Below are 22,850 nucleotides of genomic sequence, written 5' to 3'. Positions count from 1 at the left end.
AAGATTCCTGGCTCCGCCACTATTTTCTGCCTTGCGAAATTCTACCTTAAGGCAAATTTTGAAAAAACAGAGGGCAAAAATTAAAAACCACCAATTTGAGGAGCAAAAATTAAAGACCACCCTCAGCGAAGGCAATTCTACAAATTGCCCGTCCGAAATTATTTCTAAGACTTTTTATGTATTTACTTCTTGTTATTTTTTAAAAAAATTTTGGTTTCCCCAAATAAGAATTTTAAAAAAGAAAACGAAATAAGAATAAATCAAATTAATAACAAATTAAGTTTTTCTTTTGAAAAAAAAAACTCAAACGGTATTGCATTTCAACTCTGAGAAACTAAATGCTCACAATTTGACTAATTATAATTATACTATGAAAGTTTGAAAAAAGAAATATATATTATGAAAGAACAATACTCCATGTTTTTAGTGAGCAAGTTAATTGATCGAAGTAACAGGCGTTGGAGTCAAATTAGACAAGATATTTTTAATCTATCAGGTTGGTATGAGTTAAGTGTGTCGATTATATGTTGACTCGACCACTTGACAGCTTAAGTCTTATCCATGTGTTTGATGATTGGGTCAATTGATGACATATGATATGTGATACCTTGACCCCATTTTAAGGATATGGAGTAGACGAAATTTTTCAGTGGATAAAGGGAAATCCAATGGAGAAAGATCATTCAACATTTATTATTGCAATACTCGTTGAACAGCACACAAATCTCTTAGACTTTCTTCGAGCTTAGTGTTCAAAATTATCATCCCCTACAGACATCTTCCTCCATAACCTGCAGTTTTGAACAACGCTTGCTTAACGTCGTCAGAACTCAAAATTGTTCGATGATCCGTTGCCTAGTAAAATAAATAATGGAAGAGACCAATCATTAGTACTTGGATAAGTGTTTGATAATTGAAAAACAAATTATCTGAAGTTCAATTGGAAATAAAAATGTGGAAGCAATGCAAGCTGAGTTGGACATGAATTTTCCTTGAAAAAAAAAAAAAAGACATGATAATTGGAAATGTGTTAGTGAACAAACCAATATTTCAGTTGAAAATATATTTCAATTCAAATAATTCAGTATTCCGCTTCAAATTTAACTAATGAAATCCAGTATTTACAAACCTCGATGCCAGGGGTGGGCACGGTACAGTATATATCGATTACCATACCGAAACCGAAAATTTTGATACCGCAATTTGGGTATTATGGTATTTGGTATGCATTTTTGAAAAGTTTGGTATTTGGTACGGTATTGATAAAGAAAATACCGAAATATCGAATACCATACCGAAGTATTCCATGTAGTTACATATACAATTCATATATATATATATAATACTAACAAATATATAATTAGTATTAGTACAAACTAATTGTTTAGACGTTGGAATTGCTTGTACTTTCTTTTGAATATTTTTACATGTGTAAGGTGTTAGTATAATATAATTGAGACGTTTCTTGAATACCCGAAGTCATAATTCTTTATTATATGTATATATATAAGTCGTAGTCGAACAAACTATGATTACCGAATTACCGTACCGCAAAATACCGAAACTGAACTTACAAATATCGAACCATACCGAATTAATTTGGTATGGTAATGGTATAGCATTTTTAAATACCGAAAACCGAAATTACCGAACCGAAGTTTCAAATACCGTACCATACCCATCCCTATTTGATGGTCAAACTAGAGAACATATTGAACTGCATTATTTACAACTATTGAAATATTGATAAATGCCCCGGAGGGATAAGACCTTTTATCGGTCATGATATATATATATATATTACCTCAGACATCCATTTCAAGTGCCTAAAATGGAACTATATCAATTACATTATACAAAAGAAAAGATCCTAGATACTCTTCTGGACAGATTTGAAGAAGGATAATTCTTAAGCGCAAAAATATCTTTCTCGGAAGTGGGAAGAAATACATCTCAGGTACATCAATTAGTAGGTATGTGAGGAATTAATGCCCCATCCTCGAAGGCATAAAATTGATTTACCTATTAAATTCACTATAGAATTAGCAGCAATTTAATCGCCTAAAATATATACTCCATTACCAATTATTGACCAAGAAGAGGTTGAAAATAGAATTGTACCTCAGAACAGGAAGCTCGCATCGAGAAGTCACTAAAACAGCTGACAACACATTGTTCCACGTCAAGACCTAATGCTTCTATTGTGTTTGCAGTGGATAACAGTAATCCAGGCTTTGTTGCGCAACAGACCTCTATACTCGTCTTCTCGTTTGATCTCCTTTCTACATCAAACTGCAAAATATATATTTTTCCCACCACCAAACGGACAAATACGACAAAGCTAATTAGAAAGAGTCTTCACATCTCTTATCCTAGCTAATGTATAAAATTATTCCTCCATCTAGAACCAAACAATTTCTTAAAACAAATTATATTATTCATGGACGAATGTGGCTAATAGAGATAATTAAGTGAACATTTGTACCTTTGGGGGGTTTCTGACAAGTGCTTCATTAGGCTTAAGCTCCTTGAAATTTCCCATGAATTTTATATCCTTAATTTTGTCTTCCATTTCATGTTCTTCACGAAAACTGTTGATTTTATCTAAGAGCTCCTTCACGTAATCAATTGTATCTCCAAGTATGGATGTTCTATCCATCTGCTACATCAATAGAATTTATTCAATTAGTGCATCTACACTCCCACAAAAAAAAAAAGCTAATAATAAAACAAGTAATTTTAGTTGAAGAGAAATTGAGGCTGTTGATTTGTCACCTTGCTTATTTTGGGTACAATGGATCTAAGCATAGAGAGTCGGTCATTGAGTCGTTTCCTTCTCCTCCTTTCTGCCATTAGATTCTTAGATGGCTGGCCCCCTACCTTCTTGACTTTATTACTACTCTTCTTTTCTAGTCCCACAATATTAGGAACATGACCATTTATAGTTGAAGTGGCTTCTTCCATTTTGACCACCTTGTTATTGAAGCAACTAATTGAGTCTTCTTGCTGACCATAATGGCCTTGAAAATCAGCAGAAATAAGACCAATTTCTCCTTCCTCAACTATGGCTCTATTATTGTACTCTTGTTGAATATAAGTTGAAGAATCAACTTCAGCTGGGGCTGTATTGAAAGAATCAAGAAAAGGGTAGGACTCATGAGAAGTACTGAAAGGACATGGAAAGATGGATTCTGAAGGAGAGATGAGTCCCAAAAAGGAAGAATTTGTGGCTATAAATTCTGGGTTTTGTTGGTAGAAAGTGGGTGATTCAATGTTCCATGCATTTGGGAAGAATTCCTTCACTCCACTTGCAAAAGTATTGTAACTTTCTATCCTTGGAGCAAGTAATTCCTCCAAAAAGTCTTGTTGAGTGAGCTCCATCTCTCCCCTTAATTTTCTTCTCTTTTCTCTCACTCAACCGTCAAAAAGTGAATCCAGGTCCTCAAGGTGACAACTAACGTGATGTTGCATCTAGATAAATGAATATATATAGACAAATTAAACTTATTTTCTTTTTCAATTAACGATAAAAGTTACGGTAAATACCTTAATGTATCAAGTGTTTATACTAATTACGTGATAGAATTAATTTAAACATTTAAAAATAAAGTGAAAAATATTATCATTTGAATATAATCTAACAATATCAATACTTGATGATAATCAATAATTACCGTACTTCTTCTATTTTAGTGTATATATGACAGGTACTTGACTTATAAAGTTCTAGAATAAAGGACTATACTAAAAATACCATTATACTTTATGATCTTAGAATATACCATAACATTCTCGGCTTTTGAAGATGTGTTTAAGAATAAAATGAGAAATTTAAAATTTAAAATATTTTAAAAATATAATTTTTTAATAGATTATTTAAAAAAAAAAGGTATTATAAGGTGAAGAATGGAATATCTTAGCAGTAATAGTATTGCTTTGTACGTTTAGGTTTTGTTTAAGTTAATGTCACCTTGAGCATAAGATTAGAATGGAATCTGACCTTTTTACTATTTTCTTATATAATGTATAGGAGGGCCTTTTTCTTTTTTCCTTCCCTCCAAATATTTGCATCTCGTTTTCTGAAGTCTGTTCCCTATGGTAGAAGTTTAGTAGTCTAAGGTCCCTTTCCACAGAAATCCGTAATCAGACAGGATACATATATTAATTTTTATGTTCTGAAATGTTTGACCCACCAGTCTGTCTTAATCGAAAAGGGTAGATTCGGAACTCTCGCTCTGTCGCTAGCATCATATGAGCCTGCCAAGTTTCTTGCATATTTTTGGAGATCTGTTACGCTTATTAGAATAACTTTTTGCTGATTTCTCGTTGGTGATAAGACTATTGCCTTTTTAAAAAATTACTATATCTGGATATTATTTACATAATGCAAGCAACACATACTTTTTTTTAGGACCAACATAACATGTATATACTGTATGAATAATTCATAACTTTGCTGCTAGTACAGAATTTTCTTAGATTAACATTATAGATTTTTATATCATAGAACTATAGGTTTCAATCAATTTTCTAATAGGGACGGGTCCAAAAATTTCAAGCCAGTGTAAAGGATATAGTTAAATGCAAGTATACACTTTTTCTGTTTTTTTGTTTGTTTTTGCTTTTGTTTTTGTTGGGCTAAGTCATTTTAAGATTACTCTTAACATAATATAATATTGTCTAGTCAAGCATGCACGATTTAGTTGTGCAAGAGGTAGTACATCATTAAGATTATCTCTACATTATACTGCTAATATTTCGGTAGAGGAATCACATTTAGCGCATCTAGAGCATAGTAATTTTCCGGTTAAAGCAACATATTACAAGTACTAATCGAAAGAGTTATAAAATAAGCAGTTTCTAATGCGTGTCCAACCTGTGAATTCTACAAACTATGATGCTATTTCATAAGCTACAGGTTTCTGGATGGTTACACAAGCATAAATGATTATTTCTCCATCAATTGTTCAATAGACGGTAATTACTTTTAAGTATCATTTACTGGCTAGTAGGTACAGAAAGCATAGGAGCTAAAGCTCTCTGTCAATCCTCAGCAATATGCCTAACAACTGTCAAAATCGTCGTTTAGTCCTAATCTTACAGAGACCTTCCTTAATGACTGAGCTAAATCTGACTTTTCGTATAAAAAATTGGTCTAATACAAAGGCGTAACTTCAAATAACAGTAACTTAGATATTTTAGAATATGCAAACATATAGGAGTACTAGCATGTATAAGCTGTAAAGCTAAGGGCATCTCCAATCCATTGCACTATTTTTACATTAAAATGGTGCAAACACCAAAATAGTATAAATTAACTCTAATTTATTGCATTATTTTCTACACCAAAAAAAAAATATTCTTTTTATATTTCTCTCTCTTCTATATTATATTATTTTCTTTTACTTAAATTTTATTTTTTAATTTCATAAAACAAATCCTTTCTTTTTTCTTTTTTACATATCCATCCAATGCAATTCATAATCCTTTGTTATATAACCATTTAATATAAAATTATTTTATATCATAAATTTTTAAATAATATAAATTGTAAGAAAATATCATACGTTATACATATTAATGGATAATTCAAATAAAAGTGAAATCATTGATAAAATATAATTAAATAAATATTACATTAAGGTAGAATTTATTTTAATTTCTACATAAATATTCAACTTCCATGATTAGTACATTGCTCCCATAAATGCTCTATTAATGCATTGCGAAGTGCAAAATGAGTATCTTTGTTCTTAATTTTTTTTGTTTCGAGCTAAAAATTATTCAAATCGGTAATTTTCATCTACTAACATTTCTACTGTTGGAGTTGGACCTTCCCACGCATCTTGAATTGGTGCATTAAGATCACGCTCATCCTCGATTATCATGTTGTGCAGTATAATACATGTAGTTAATATATCATGTAGCACTTCTTTTCTCCAAAAAACGCGACGGCATATTATTTACAACATATTATATTTTATCTTTGCACTTTTCATTTTTGTGATGGTTATATTTTTTTAATACAATTATAACTTATAATAAAATTAACTCACAATTTTATATAAAAATAATAAAGTTATAATAAAATTAACTCACAATTTTATATAAAAATAATATATACGAAAATTAATTTATCAAACTTACACTCCAAAATTAAGATGTAAAATTAATATTAGGAATCTAAATGTAAAAATTAAAATTTATGATATGTTAAATTAAAAGTTTTATATAATAAAAAAAATATTAATGCATAGTAATGGTGTAGATGAACAGGTATATTAGGAATCTAAATGTAAAAATTAAAATTTATAATATGTTAAATTAAAAGTGTTATATAATAATAAAATATTAATGCATAGTAATGGTGTAGATGAATAGTGTTGCATCAAATTTGGTGCAACATAATTCATGCACCAAAATGGTGTAAAAAATAGTGCAAGGTTGAAGCTCCAAAATATCATTTTTTGCACCAAAATAGCATTTGGTGCAAAAAATGGTGCAAGGTTGGAGATGGCCTAACTCCAAGTACTAAGGTAGGGCCAAAAGAAGTGGAATTTCCCCCTTTTGTTTTGGTTTTCATCCGGGTGTCCGAAACCCGTTTTGGAGCCCCAATAATCCAGATTTGCATTTTATAAGATTCATTTTAGGGTATGCTAGCGTTTCATACCATAATTTTTTTCATATTCAAGATTCAAACTCGTGACATTTGATTAATGGTGGTGGAATTTTATCTATTCCACCAATGTAATAAACACATTAACAATGATATACGAATTACACAATTAATAGTTTAAACATTTATATAAGTAACGAATTACTACTAATCTTTTTAAAGTTACCAGTTCATGCGCATTATGCGAGATTTAGCTATCTCTACAATGTCGGTTATAAAATAAACTGCTTCACAGAATGATGAAAAATAATCGTGAGTGTACGGTTTAATTTTTTATTACTAGTAGCAAGAATTTGGCGAGCACGAAGGTAACTTTGCATAAAACCAATATAGCGCCGATAGCCTTTTAAAGTTGAGACATGGCATGTTACTTACTCATGGCTCTCTTCTTGTTTTATGTGATTACAAAATGCTCTCTATTTATGGAGAAGAAGTGTTTATCCAAACACGTTTGCCGACCAAAATTTTTTCGCCTAATATGTTTAGAATTAAAGTAATAGCATATTAGTGACACCAGCTACAAGACAAGACACCATGAGAATGGGAAACCGACCATGGGGTGAAATGTGTATGTGAAAATTGGAAATTTCCACAAGTACATTTTTGAAAACCACGGCCTGCGTTCCAACTTTGCCGTGGTTTTTTCCCCTCTATATGTTTTAATCTTTGTCATTGATTTCCTAAAAAAAAGAGAGTACACAATGAAAATGGTAGACGATAATATTGCAAACATATGTTCTTCATACAAAACCTATAGCTATGTAGGCTTTGAAGGAAAAAAAAATAAGGGGGGAGAAAATTATTGGGTACCCTACAAGAAAGTATAGAAATCGCAACAAAATTTTTTATATTTGACAACAACTTAGTTTTATTGTTAGCAAATGATTTTTTTGTTGCCAAAGAATTTAATTTTGTTGGCATAGTATTGATTATTGTTGCAAAAAGTATTTTTGGCAACAAAAAAAAAAGTTGTTGCACGTTGTTGCAATAATAGCCGTTGAGAAAAGTTCATGCAACAATTTTTTTTTTTTATTGCTAAAAGTACTTTTTACAACAATAATCAATCTATGACAACAAAAAAAAATTTATTGTCAAATATAATTTTTCTTCTAGTACGTAGCTTAATTAGGAATAGGGTACATTTAATTCTTTTGGTCTAGGGGTAAGGGGGAGACAGCACACAATATTTTGGGAACAAAATCGCTTTAATTTTCTATGGGGTTTCTTTTATGTCGTCGTATGATTGATGTACGATATTTCTGCTATTAAGAAGAGCCAGTTAAGGCTCACTTTATCGTCGTCCGGTGGGCCCCTCTTCTTAATAGTAAAAACAACAACTAAAATAAATTGTTGGCCCCTAGAAAAACAACAATTAATATTAAAAACAAATTATGTGCCTCATACATATTAAAAAAAATTATAGGCCCCATATATATTAAACAACTAATATTAAAAGAATAATGCAAATTAATAATGTCAAAAAAAAAGTGCACCCCCTATTAAAAAATCAAACAATATTCATGTAATTTTCAAAGTATCTCATTAAGTCAGTAATGATGGATTCATTGCCACGTGCGTATTCATAGCAAACACTAATATAATAAAGTTTTAAATACGGAGCACAAACTACAATGTTATATTAATCGTGTTTTGAACATAATATCCCATATTGACCAAATCAAACAATATATATAAAAGAAGTGAATCCCATATTAAAAAACAAACAATGTCAAAAAAAAAATATATATGGGCCCCATAATTCTAATATATATATATATATATATATATATATATATATATATATATATATATATATATATATATATGCATAAAGATAGTGTAAATTAATAATGTCCAAAAAAACAAAGTGCACCATCCCATATTAAAAAACAAACAATGTAAAAAAAAAAGTGCAAAAAAATTGTGGGCCCCATAATTCTAATATATATATATATATATATATATATGCATAAAGATAGTGTAAATTAATAATGTCAAAAAAAAAATGCACCCCATAAATTGTGGGCCCCTCTTCTTAATATTAGAAACAACAACTAATATTAAAAAAAAATTGTGGGTCCCATATATATTAAACAACAACTAATATTAAAAAAATAGTGCAAATTAATAATGTAAAAAAAAAAGTGCACCATCCCATATTAAAAAACAAACAATGTCAAAAAAAAAAGTGCAAAAAAAATTGTGGGCCCCATAATTCTAATATATATATATATATATGCATAAAGATAGTGTAAATTAATAATGTCAAAAAAAAAATGCACCCCATAAATTGTGGGCCCCTCTTCTTAATATTAGAAACAACAACTAATATTAAAAAAAAATTGTGGGTCCCATATATATTAAACAACAACTAATATTAAAAAAATAGTGCAAATTAATAATGTAAAAAAAAAAGTGCACCCCCTATTAAAAAATCAAACAATATTCATGTAATATCCAAAGTATCTCATTAAGTCAATAATGATGGATTTATTGCCACGTGCGTATTCATAGCAAACACTAATATAACAAAGTTTTAAATACGGAGCACAAACTACAATATTATATTAATCGTGTTTTGAACATAGTATCCCATATTGACAAAATCAAGCAATATATAAAAAAAAAAAAAAAAAAAGTGAATCCCATATTAAAAAACAAACAATGTCGCAAAAAAAATTGTGGGCCCCATAATTCTAATATATATATATATATATATGTGTGTGTGTGTGTGTGTGTGTGTGTTTTGAACATAGTATCTCATATTGACAAAATCAAGCAATATATAAAAAAAAGTGAATCCTATATTAAAAAAACAAACAATGTCAAAAAAAGGTGTAAAAAAAAATTGTGGGCCCCATATTTCTAATATATATATATATATATATGCATAAAAATAGCTCATTAAGTCAATAATGATAGATTCATTGCCACGTTCGTATTCGTAGTAAACACTAATATAATAAAGTTTTAAATACAGAGCACAAACTACAATGTTATATTAATCGTGTTTTGAACATAGTATCCCATATTGACAAAATCAAGCAATATAAAAAAAAAAAAGTAAATCCCATATTAAAAAAACAAACAATGTAAAAAAAAAGTGCAAAAAAAATTATGGGCCCCATAATCTAATATATATATTACTATATAATATAAGAGCAACTGTGAGGACTTTTGTAGTCCTCACAATAATTTCCCAATTTTTTTAAAACTTTTTAATTAATTACTTTTAGGTCCTAATCTTATTTATTCAAGTTAATTTTTTGATTTTTTGTTTTTAAGATCTACTTTTCAAAAGTTATCGAACCTGGGAGCTTTTGTAGTCCTCACAATAATTTTCAAATTTAAAAAAAAAAAAAAATTACTTTTAGGTCCTAATCTTATTTATTTAAGTCAATTTTTTTGTTTTTTGTTTTTAAGGTCTACTTTTCAAAAGTTATCTAACCTCCTACCTTATTTTTCATATTCTTTGGTTTTCTGGTAGGTGCTCGATATCCGCATTTGAGCCCAATTAATCTAGATAATTCGCACTGTATCACGCCTATTCGGGGGGAGCGCTTCCTCCAAATATTTTTTTCCATATCCATGTTCGAACCCCTAATCCCTAATTAAGAGAGGAGCAGCTCTATCCGCTGCACAAGTTAAATTATGTATTTGTCTTAAAAGTTCATTAACTATGTATAGATTATTTATTTAGAACTAAATAACTTCAGAAAATTAGAATACATAAGTTATAAATGTCAAATTCTGGCTCCACATTTGATTTGAAGTAAATAATTTCATCAAAATGGAAGTTAAAATATTAAAGGAGTGGAATGAAAATTTTGCTTTCATATAACTACCTACTTGTGAGACTACAATGGGTATATGGTTGTTGTTGTTGTTGTTGTACACTTGGACTAACACAATTTATATTTCCTTAGTTAAAATATCTACTTTTATATCTTGAGTTTGGGTCCGGGCTTAGCACGGGCCTCACATAACTAGTATATATATATATACATAAAATAGTGCAAATTAATAATGTCAAAAAAAAAAGTACACCCCATATTATATATATATATGTTTTGAACATAGTATCCCATATTGACAAAATCAAGCAATATATAAAAAAAAAAAGTGAATCCCATATTAAAAAAGAACACTGTAAAAAAAAAGGTGCAAAAAAAAAAATTGTGAGCCGCATGATTCTAATATATATATATATATATATATATATATATATATATATATATATATATATATATATATATATATATACGCATAAAAATAGTGCAAATTAATAATGTCAAAAAAAAAGTGCATCCCGTATTAAAAAATCAAACAATATTCATGTAATTTCCAAAGTATCTCATTAAGTCAATAATGATGGATTCATTGCCACGTGCGTATTCGTAGCAAACACTAATATAATAAAGTTTTAGATACGGAGCACAAACTACAATGTTATATTAATTGTATTTTGAACATAGTTTATATATATATTATCACTATCTAAACACAACTACATATATATAGATACACTATAATCTGAAGTGTTGGGCCCGTGCATAGCACGGGCATAAGCCATCTAGTAGATAGAGTAAATGAAACGTGTGTGACAAACAAATGCACGAACTTGTGATTTAAAACAAATTTTGAACCCTTTTATTAGTATATTAAAATCTCTTCTAATATCATAGTGATTCATCCGTTCTTATATAATTAAAATAATTTGTTTTCCACACAGTACAGTTCAATTTTTCTGCAAAGGAATCACATTGAACACTTTGGCTCCCTTTACCTCGTCACTGGCATCATAACCTACACGATTTTTGCTATGTTATGGAAGTATTCATTAACAATGTAACAATATTCTGGTTTGCGGAGCAGCATCAAGTACGGTCGAATATTAATTCCAATAACTCTTGCTAGTTGTTGCCATGCACTTTTTCATATGCCCTCTCTTCTTTATTTTCACGTTCTTCTCATTATTCTCTTTCTGATTGACAGAGGGTTTCTATGTTTATTTTCCTAGTGCAAAAGACATTGAGGGTACCTAAAAGATCATTCGGAATGTCAACAAGCTTTTGTGTAATGCATGCAGTATATGGAGTGGGTATAAGTATTTAGCTTGGAATATTTGTACGTGGTGAAAGAATCAATTGTTTGCAGATTTGTATTTTCTGTTGATGTAACCGGAAGAGAATTATTCATGTTAGTAATCTAGCATGGGGAATGCTGTAGGGCAGTGATGATGATGAGAATATTTCCATTTTCGTGATAATTGAGAATAAATTACAAAAAACGTTTGCTGTTGCGTCTTTCGATTGTCTTATCAAACATAATACGTACTGAGGTTTAGTTTCCTCGAAAGTGTTATGCAGTACGATCTTTACCTCTATTATTGCTTGAAACAAACCTGAAGATTCGATAGTAACAGGAATAAAAAATAAATTAAAACTCACTCGGCAAGAAATCTTTTACCCTGCGGCTCTTAAAATAGCAGAAATTGTTACTATAAAGTACCAATTACCAGCAGAAGCGATCGACTTCTACTAAAACATTGTTTGATTCCCTCACTTATTGTTGTACTATATTCCTTTACTGTTGAACAAAGTCATCAACCTTAGCTTTTTACGTATGCGTTGATATAGAACATGGTTTATGCTAGGTTCTAAGTACTATTTAAGTAGGTAAAACTAGATATAATTGATGCAGTATCATCACATGGCATGGCAGGCTGCAGTCCGGTGCACTAAGCTCATGTGTGGGGCGCTGAAGGGTCAAACCACATTTGATTCTTACTACACAATCTTACCTTGTATTTTTGCAAGAAACTGTTTCCGCGGTTTGAACCTGTGATATCTTAGTCATATAACAATGTAACAACTTTTCTATTGCGCCCAAGCAATAAACATTTATTTACTATAAATTCCAAGCCCTCTTATATACTTTGGTATTTTCTGAGACCTTGATAACAAAGATACTATGACATTTTCTGTTATTTGTGTTGTTAATCACACACTCTTATACACTTAACCACAGTACTGTACCCTTCCAACTTGAGGGTCTACACATTGAATCTAATGAAAATAAGACTAATGGGTTAAGGATGTGCTTGTAAGAATTTTTATTATTCTTATGTGTGGTCCAATTAATGTAAAGCCCATAACTAATATTTAATGAAGAATAAATCTCGTCCGTTAGATCGGTTACTTGATGGACGTACCAGATTAAGTCTCAGCCCCTATAAATTGGTCCTCCCTCCACCCCATTAGGGTTACCACTTCTTCTATATACTTTTCCATTATTGACGGCTGTGGTAACGTAAGGCTAGGGCAAGGAGGTAGAAACCAGTTTCTACAATTAACGCTTCCGCTTTCGTGATAATGTCTTTCGCATCAGGTACGCTTTCTGTAAGATTATCATGTTCAAGATCCTGGTATGCATTAAGTTAAGCTTACATGTGGTATCAGAGCCTGAATTACTTGAACTGATAATCTTCATTAAGAAAAGACCTAGTTATATGACTGCGTTGTTGTTATATGAAATCATGTGTAGCCTTCGGTAAAATACGAAATCATGACTTTAAAGTCACAATTTATGGTCAGAATACGATTTCTCTGTTTGTGGAAATTGAATTTTGTAATGGATAGTAAATTAATTGGGAAAATCAAACAAACTACAATTCTCTTATTTTACCATTGAATTATTTGTTGCTTTTGATTTCCCCCATTATCCATATGCATGAATCAGTAAAGGCAAATCATATGAACAATGATGATTTGGTTTCATTCTCCGAAATTGACCGTACAATAATTAAGTGTTAGAAGTTTTCATCGTATACGTCGTATGGGATTAGGTCATTGGTTTGACCAATTAAAACTTGGCTCATCAATTTTTGGTAATTAAAAATTATGCCATCTATGTGGACTTAATTATGGAAGTCTTGGCAGGATTTTGACCCAGAATTGTTTGATTTAATCATGAACTTATTGCTATTTTATCATGAAATTTATGTTTGTTTCTTAGGCCACAATTTTAATTTTGGGCTATTTATCAGTACTTGGGCCGTTAGGTTGATGAAGCAATTAATTGTTTATGTTATGTATGTGATTATATTTACATAGTTTGTTAGTCACCAAAGTGGCCAAACTAGAATGTTTAATATTTACACATACATTATCTCCATGTTAACTTTATGCATGTATTATGTTTATATAGTTTGTTAGTCACCAAAAGTGGCCGAACTAGATTGTTTATGAATTTTACATGCATAAAGTTAATTATTGCTTATATTATGTATGTGATTATGGTTTTATAGTTTGTTAGTCACCAAAGTGGCTAAACTAAAATGTTTAAAATGTACATACATAAGTTGTGTATTTATTTTATACATGTATTAATGTCTATATAGTTTGTTAGTCGCCAAAGTGGCCAAACTAGTATGTTTGTGAAAGATGTGCATGTATAAATATTGTCGTTTGTCCATTAAACTAATGAAATGCCTATAATTGAAAATAGATGGATAAATTGACATTCACTATTGCTAGAACTTAAGGATTTACCCAAAGGTGAATCAATTATTCTATGAGTAGTGAACATAATGAGGCAAATTAGTATTTTTTAATCAAATATGTATTGTATATCCAAAGATGTCGTATATGTTTGATTGAAAATATTTAATTTCCTGTTAAAGTTGAAAGTGAGATTTAAATTATGATAGTATGTCGTAGTATCACCCAAAGGAGAATTACGATATACTTTTATTGCTTTGCTGAATCCACATTATTTTCTAATTTGCGAGCATATGTATATCTATTTTGCACCTATTGCTCTTCATTCGCTTGCTTCATCTGTTACTGTGTTCAACGGATTGAACTTCTCTGAATGGCATGAACAAGTCCAGTTCCACTTAGGTGTGATGGATCTTGACTTGGCTCTGCTGAAAGAAAAACCCACTCCTATTACTGATACAAGCAGTGAGGATGAGAAATCCTTCCATAAAGCATGGGAACGCTCTAACAGATTGAGCCTTATGTTTATGCGAATGACTATTGCCAACAACATTAAGAGTACTATTCCACAGACAGAAAGTGCCAGGGAATACCTGAAGTTTGTGAAAGAACGTTTTCGTTCTGCTGATAAGTCTTTCGCTGGTACACTAATGGATGAACTCACGACCATGAAGTTTGATGGGTCGCGTAGTATGCAAAATCACATCATCAAGATGACTAATATTGCAGCAAGACTCCGGACTTTGGGGATGAAAGTGGATGGCTCCTTCTTGGTTCAGTTTATTCTAAACTCATTGCCTCCTGAGTATGGACCATTCTAAATTAACTATAACACTATTAAGGATAAGTAGGATGTTAGTGAATTGTCCAGTATGCTTACTCAGGAGGAATCAAGACTTAAGAAACAAGAAGGTCATTCTATTAACCTCATGGGTCAAAGAGCTGGTAAAGGACTTAAAGTGAAGGCCAACAAGTTCAAGAAGAAGAAAGCACCTGCTAAAGTTCAACAGGATGCTCATAAAGAACTCAAGGCAGATGTGTGTCGTTTCTGTAGAAAAGAAGGACACTATCAGAAAGATTGCCCGAAACGTAAAGCTTGGTTCGAAAAGAAAGGTAATTTTAGTGCTTTTGTATGTTTCGAATCAAATTTAGTAGAAGTTCCTAATAATACTTGGTGGCTTGATTCTGGTGCAACTACTCATTTATCCACTATGTTGCAGGGATTTCTTACGATCCAAACTACAAATCCAAATAAGGATTTCTTGTTCATGGGAAATCGTATGAATCTCCAATTGAAGGCATAGAGACTTATCGTTTGATCTTGGAGACTGGACATCACCTGATCTATTACAGACTCTTTATGTTCCTTCAGTTTCTAGGAATTTGATTTCTCTTTCAAGACTTGATGTTTCTGGATTTGATTTTAAGTTTGGACATGGATGTTTCAAATTATATAAGAATGTTGTTTTTTATGGTTCTGGTGTTCTTATTGATGGTTTATATAAATTGAAACTCAATACTGTTTATTCTGAATCCCTTCTTGCTATACATCAAAATGTTGGAATTAAACGTAGTTCACTGAATGAAAGTTCTGCTTACTTGTGGCACAGGCGTTTGGGTCATATATCCAGAGAAAGATTAGAAAGATTAGTAAAGAATGATATTCTTCCGAATCTAGATTTTACTGATCTTGATATATGTTTGGATTGCATTAAGGGAAAGCAAATCAAGCATAGTAAGAAAGGTGCCACAAGAAGCACTCAGCTTCTTGAAATTATACACACTAATATTTGCGGACCTTTTGATGTTCCATCTTTTGCTGGAGAAAAATATTTTATCACTTTTATCGATGATTTTTCACGTTATGGATATATCTACTTGCTGAAAGAAAATCTCAAGCAACGGACGCCCTCAAAGTGTACGTCAATGAGGTTGAAAGACAATTAGATAGGAAAGTGAAAATCATTAGGTTAGATAGAGGTGGTGAATTTTATGGAAAATATAGCGAATCGGGACAATGTCCAGGTCCATTTGCAAAGTTCCTCGAGGAACATGGCATATGTGCACAATATACTATGTCGGGAACACCTCAACAAAATGGGGTTGCAGAAAGGCGTAATCAGACACTTATGGATATGGTTAGGAGTATGATAAGTAATTCCTCATTACCCAAAACCTTGTGGATGTATGCTCTTAGTACCGCTGTGTATTTATTAAAAAGGATTCCTAGTAAGGCAGTTCCAAAGACTCCTTTTGAACTGTGGACTGGAAGGAAGCCTAGTTTAAGACACCTGCATGTTTGGGGCTGCCCAACGGAGGCTAGAATTTATAATCCACATGAAAAGAAATTAGATTCTCGAACAGTAAGTGATTACTTTATTGGTTACCCAAAGAAATCTAAAGGGTATAGGTTTTAATGTCCAAACCATAGCTCAAGAATTGTTGAAACCGGTAATGCAAGATTCATTGAAAATGGTGAAGTTAGTGGGAGTGTCGAACGACAAAGTGTGGAAATAAATGAGGTAAGGGTTAATGTTCCATTGCCCATGAATGTGCCTACTTCCACACCAATAACAAATATTGTTCCCGTTGTCGAAGAACACTTTGACAATACTGAACAACATTTGAATGAAACACTCTAGGAAGGAACTAACTCACAAATATCTGACGCAAATGAACCACAAACAGTGTCATTGAGAAAATCTCAAAGAGAAAGAAAATCGGCTATTCCAGACGATTATGTGGTTTATTTACAAGAGTCAGATTTTGACATTGGACTTAATAAAGATCCGATTTCATTTTCACAAGCCATAGAAAGTACTGAGTCTAACAAATGGATTGATACCATGAAAGAAGAGTTAAAATCAATGGAATACAACAAAGTCTGGGATCTCGTTGAATTGCCAGAAAGTTCTAAAAGAATCAGGTGTAGATGGGTCTTCAAGACCAAGCGCGATTCAAATGACAATATTGAACGATATAAAGCCGGACTTGTTGCCAAGGGTTATACTCAGAAAGGAGGCATTCATTATAAAGAGACCTTTTCACCGGTCTCAAAGAAAGACTTGTTAAGAATTATTATGGCTTTAGTGGCTCATTATGATTTAGAGTTACACCAAATGGATATGAAAACTGTCTTTCTTAATGGAGACCTCGAGGAGGAAGTTTATATGGACCAACCAGAGGGTTTCAAAATTAAAGGAAAAGGTCAAATGGTGTGTAAATTAGAGAAGTCAATATATGGACTCAAACAAGCCTCACGACAATGGTATATAAAGTTTAATGATACCATTACATCTTTTGGATTTAAGGAAAACACTGTTGATCGGTGTATATACCAAAAGATCAATGGGAGCAAGTTTATATTCTTAGTCCTATATGTTAACGATATTTTGCTTGCTGCTAATTATTTGGGCATGTTACGTGAGACGAAAGATTTTCTCTCTAAGAATTTTGAAATGAAAGATATGGGTGAGGCATCCTATGTGATAGGGATAGAAATATTTCGTGATAGATCACAAGGACTATTGGGACTGTCTCAGAAAGGCTATATCGAAAGAGTTCTTGAGAGATTTAACATGAATAATTGTTCAGCAGGAGTTGTTCCAATTCAAAAAGGGGACAAATTTAGTCTCATTCAGTGCCCAAAGAATGATGTAGAACGAAAAGAAATGGAGTCAATTCCTTACTCTTCTATTGTTGGAAGTTTGATGTATGCTCAAACTTGCACAAGACCGGATATTAGTTTTGCGGTCGGAATGCTAGGAAGATATCAGAGTAACCCAGGAATTGATCACTGGAAAGCTACAAAGAAAGTTTTGAGGTACCTGAAAGGAACGAAGGATTATATGCTCACGTATAGGAGATCCAACAATTTGGAAGTTATTGGATACTCGGATTCAGATCATGGTGGATGTGTTAATACTAGAAAGTCCACTTTTGATTACTTGTTCCTATTAGCTGAAGGAGCAATATCATGGAAGAGTGCTAAGCAATCCGTCATTGCTACATCCACAATGGAAGCAGAATTTGTGGCATGTTTTGAAGCCACAATTCATGCATTATGGCTACGGAACTTTATTTTAGGACTTGGGGTTGTCGACATCATTACCAAGCCGCTGAAAATTTATTGTGATAATACTGCAGCAATATTCTTCTCCAAGAACGATAAGTACTCCAAAGGTGCCAAACATATGGAATTAAAGTACTTTACTGTCAAGGATGAAGTTCAGAAACAAAAGGTGTCACTTGAGCATATTAGAACTGATCTCATGATTGCAGATCCGTTAACGAAAGGTTTACAACCAAAGACATTTAAAGAACATGTACATAGAATTGGTCTTGGTTGTACTTATGATTAATGTTTTTCTTTATGATGTTTGACACTCTGAGCTCAATTATATGGTTCTGATATACTTTAATGAATTTCATGTTTCTCATAATGGTGTACACATTATTGTTTTGAGATATTACAAGATAAGTCTCCATGAGACATTATTGTGGACTATAATGTTAAATGTTTTATAACTTATGAACCTAGTATGATAAGTTGCTAATGTTGTAGTATATGGAAGGGAGTATGTAGCACAAAATTATGTATAACCGCCATAACTCGCATTAGTGGTTTGTCATATTAAGGTATGTATGATGGACATTAGAGAAGAGATTTATTTTATGCGCTACTAATGTTTTATGTCATTTAATATTAGTGTTATGTGGTCATTGGGTCAAGTGGAGAATGTAAGAATTTTTATTATTCTTATGTGTGGCCCAATTAATGTAAAGCCCATAACTAATATTTAATGAAGAATAAATCTCGTCCGTTAGATCGGTTACTTGATGGACGTACCGGATTAAGTCTCAGCCCCTATCAATTGGTCCTCCCTCCACCCATTAGGGTTACCACTTCTTCTATATACTTTTCCATCATTGACGACTGTGGTAACGTAAGGCTAGGGCAAGGAGGTAGAAACCAGTTTCTACAATTAACGCTTCCGCTTTCGTGATAATGTCTTCCGTATCAGGTACGCTTTCTGTAACGTTTCTCTGTAAGATTATCATGTTCAAAATCCTGGTATGCATTAAGTTAAGCTTATAGTGCTTACATGTTAGTTTTAATACTTAATTATGTTATAAAAATACGAGCATTCAATTAAAAACTATAGGTTAAACTGGGTGAATTAGCAGAGTATCTTAAGGAAGCCGCACATACAAAGATCGTCCTTGGAGGAAGTGAAAGATAGTTTAATTAAATTAAATGAGAGGGTAACTTTTCGAGAAAATGATAATTTACTTTTAACTTAATGTTTTATGTCTGCTTTGAAATGTGGTGCATAATCTTGCTTCAGATTTCGCATATGATAGGAACACACAATATGCGACAAGTGAGGGATGACTCAGTGGTTAAGCACCTCCATCCACGATTGATAGGTTCTGGGTTCGAGTCACACTGGAGGGGAAGTGTGGAAACACTATAAATCCTCCTAAATGGGAGGGAAAAAAGAAAAAAAAAGGAACACACAATATGCCGAGACCTGAATTGGAGCATTCACGAAAGTTACAAATAGGATGAGGACTTCAATATATAATAGTAGTTTTTTACAAGTATATTACAGAACAGCCCCTCTCCCAGCTCCCACCCTCATCAAGGAAAAAGAAAAGGAGAAAGAGCAAACAAATGCTTCCCTAAAATTAGGAAGATGAATTCATGAGTCACCTCTAGCATATTGCATTTAAAGTTTGAATTTAGACTCCATTTTTCAGGAATAGAATAAAATTAAGATGACATAATATGTATCATGTACCCAATAAAATCACTCAATGAACAGCTCAAGTCTCATTTTACCTGGTAGTAATGTGGGAGCTGGCGAGTTATTGATTTTTGGAAAATCAGTAAGTGTGCGTTAAATAAATTTAAGTTTCTTGGACCATCAGTGTGTAGAATTTACTACACCATCAGGTAAATTTAAAAGGTAGTATATGTACCTTTCTTATATAATTACTAATTTATGACCAAAAAAACATCAAAGGAAAATAGAATCCTAATTGAAAGTAACCAAAATTCTGTCTTTTTCCAGTAAAATTTTAGGTTTTTCATGGTTCCCATCATTTTTTATTAACTTTCATGGTTTTCAATCTCACTAACGTAATTCTTCAACACCAAAATTAATTTAGAATTGAATGCTATTTACTAAAGTATTATTTTTTCTCAATGTCATGGTAAATCAACCACCCAAGTAATTCTTCAACCCCCAAACATTGTGAATCTTAAAAGAAATAATTTGTCAACGTCCCAAACGTGGGGAACTTTTCTGATTTTCATGAAGAAATTGTTGCAATTCCTTATCAATTGAACTTGTAGCGGCAATGATATCCATTAACAATATTCCCAGTTATGGTGATGTAGGATTAGCCTATCTCAAGACTTCATTTTTATTCTATCTTTCTAGTGGGTCAACTTTGTTCATTTAGTTCTCACTTCTCACCTTTCTCCTTATATTGGGGTTTCTTCATCACCAAATGGCTACAGGAAGAAACGAATATTGGTTTGGAAGAATTAGGAATTACTAGGAAGCTTCCGCATAAATAATTTTCCTTTATTTTATTACTGATTTGGTTAGTTTGTTACTTATATAGCTAGTAGATGATAGACAAGTGTACAGATAGGATTGTTTCTTTCTCATTCTTTATTTGTATTTATTATACACTAGTGTTATTTGGCCCGGACATAAAAATTATTTGTAGATTAGTTTTAAAATATTTCAGCTCTTACTCCTTTGTTTATGGGTCCGATCACTTAAAATGGAGAATTGACATGGGACTACCTTGTAATCGCCTCATATGAATATGATAAAAAATAGTATATCTTAAAATGTTGATCAAAGCTTACGTAATTTAACTTTTGAGAAGTGAAACATGACATGTATTTTGAGACGGAGGGAGTAAATGCTTAAACCTCTTGTATTGAAATTTCATCTTATCCTAATGAGGTGGTCAAGTTAATAAAACATGAATTTTTCCGTTCAGACTTATGCGCTTCCTTTTTCTATACTTTTTTTTCAAAATACCTATCATGTTACGCTTTTTTAGAGTCAAATTATATGAACTTTGACTAATATGGTAGGATATATTCTTCACCATATTAATGTGAAGAGAATTGCAACTTACGTAATTAAATTTTACTTTTAAATATTAAACTAATCTAGTCTAATTTAGCTCCAACAATTAGTCAAATTAAAATGTGAGAAAATAAAACGTGAGAACAATTTTGAAACAAAAAGAGTAAGTGCCCGTTTGGATGGGCTTATAAGTTAGTCAAACCAACTTATAAACCCTTTTTAGCTTATTGTAGTGTTTGGCTGCAAACTTAAAGTGATTAAAATAAGTCATAAAGTGCTTAAAGTCAGTCAAAAATGAAAAATTGGGATTCCTAACTTTTGTTTTTTGGAGAGCTTAAAGCCATTTTCGTTGACTATTAAAATTACTTTTATATATCTTATATTTTATTCTAATTCCCAAACTACATCTCACCTAAAAGCCCTAAAAGTGACGATTTGTTCCTCACTTCATCTTCTGCTACAACAACGCAGTCTCCAAGGAAGCTCTAAATTTTCCTCAACTGCCCATTATTAACCAATTCCTCCTAACTAATCGCTATTCACCGAAATTAAGGTTTGTTTCTCATATCTCAATGGTTTCTTTTCAGTTCAATTATTCATTACAATTATTGTGATGGGAATGGGTTATTAGTTCAGTTTTGGTGTTTATTTTGTCAATCTTGTCTTGGATTTAATTTGTGTTGTAACCTCCATAGTTTTTCTTGATATTTGTTTATTGGGTTTTCTTGTTTTTTCCTATAAGGATTGTTTTGTTTGTTTGTTTGTGTGCGTTTTGGGATACCCTTTATGTAGATGTACTGTTATTGCTCTGTTGTAAGTTTATTTCTTTACCAACATATTTGGTTTCTTGGGTTCGTTGGTTTTCCTGTGTATTTGCATTGGTAAAATACCCTTTATGATAGAGGTACTGTTATGGTGTATTTTATGTCTATTTTCTTGGTCATAGTTAAATCTTGAGTTCATAATATGGGATTCAAGGTGATTGTTTTCTGTTTCTCCGATAGTAGTGCCTAGAGGATTTTGATTTGCTATATCTGTTCCTATTTTCTGTTTTGAATTTGAGTTTCGTGGACGGGGTGGATGGCACTCGGGTTCTTGATTTTATCAATGCTGGGAAGGCATTGCTTAAGAAGTAGGTACCTAGTGGAATTCTTGCGTTCTGGTTCAGATGAAGCTTTTCCTTAATTTCGCAGATGAGAATTGTTTTTCACTAAAGTGAATTCTGCACTTTTGCTTCATTGACAAGGTGTTGATGTAACTTTTAAACGGTTTTAATATTTAATTTACAATAAAGGGGTGTAAATAAGTTCAGGATTTTTTTTTCCAGTTACCCTTTTGTCGTGTCAGACGCTATAGTCAGATACCAAAGGAGAATAGAATATAATGCAGCATCACGTGTTCTGTGGAGTTCGTTGTTATGTATAGGATGCATATGATTTGTTATTTGGATTCAGCTATCTCCGGTGAGGCTGCCGGGTTGGTGCCGAGGAGAGTGAGTGAGAAGAAGTTGAAGAGGAATGTTTGCATTGTAGGGAGGAGAGAAGCTGAATTGGA

General features: G+C 31.9%; 2 protein-coding genes across 2 annotated transcripts; one reads left to right on the top strand and one right to left on the bottom strand.

The window, feature by feature from the left end:
• Positions 1 to 662: 662 nt before the first annotated feature.
• Positions 663 to 3,473, bottom strand: LOC132623809 (transcription factor bHLH93-like). The gene is made up of 4 exons (XM_060338623.1): positions 2,776 to 3,473; positions 2,486 to 2,659; positions 2,122 to 2,292; positions 663 to 855 (listed from the first exon to the last, which is right to left on the bottom strand). Exons 1-4 carry the CDS (start codon positions 3,379 to 3,381, stop codon positions 769 to 771), a joined length of 1,038 nt encoding a protein of 345 aa, XP_060194606.1. The 5' UTR covers positions 3,382 to 3,473; the 3' UTR covers positions 663 to 768.
• Positions 3,474 to 14,471: 10,998 nt separating this feature from the next.
• On the top strand, positions 14,472 to 14,999 carry LOC132624692 (uncharacterized). Its single transcript, XM_060339433.1, has one exon. It carries the CDS (start codon positions 14,472 to 14,474, stop codon positions 14,997 to 14,999), a length of 528 nt encoding a protein of 175 aa, XP_060195416.1.
• Positions 15,000 to 22,850: the final 7,851 nt, after the last annotated feature.

Source organism: Lycium barbarum, chromosome 12 (assembly GCF_019175385.1).
Source record: "Lycium barbarum isolate Lr01 chromosome 12, ASM1917538v2, whole genome shotgun sequence".
Lineage (NCBI taxonomy): Eukaryota > Viridiplantae > Streptophyta > Magnoliopsida > Solanales > Solanaceae > Lycium > Lycium barbarum.
Note: the sequence above shows the minus strand (reverse complement) of the source record. Positions and strands in the feature narration are given on the sequence as shown.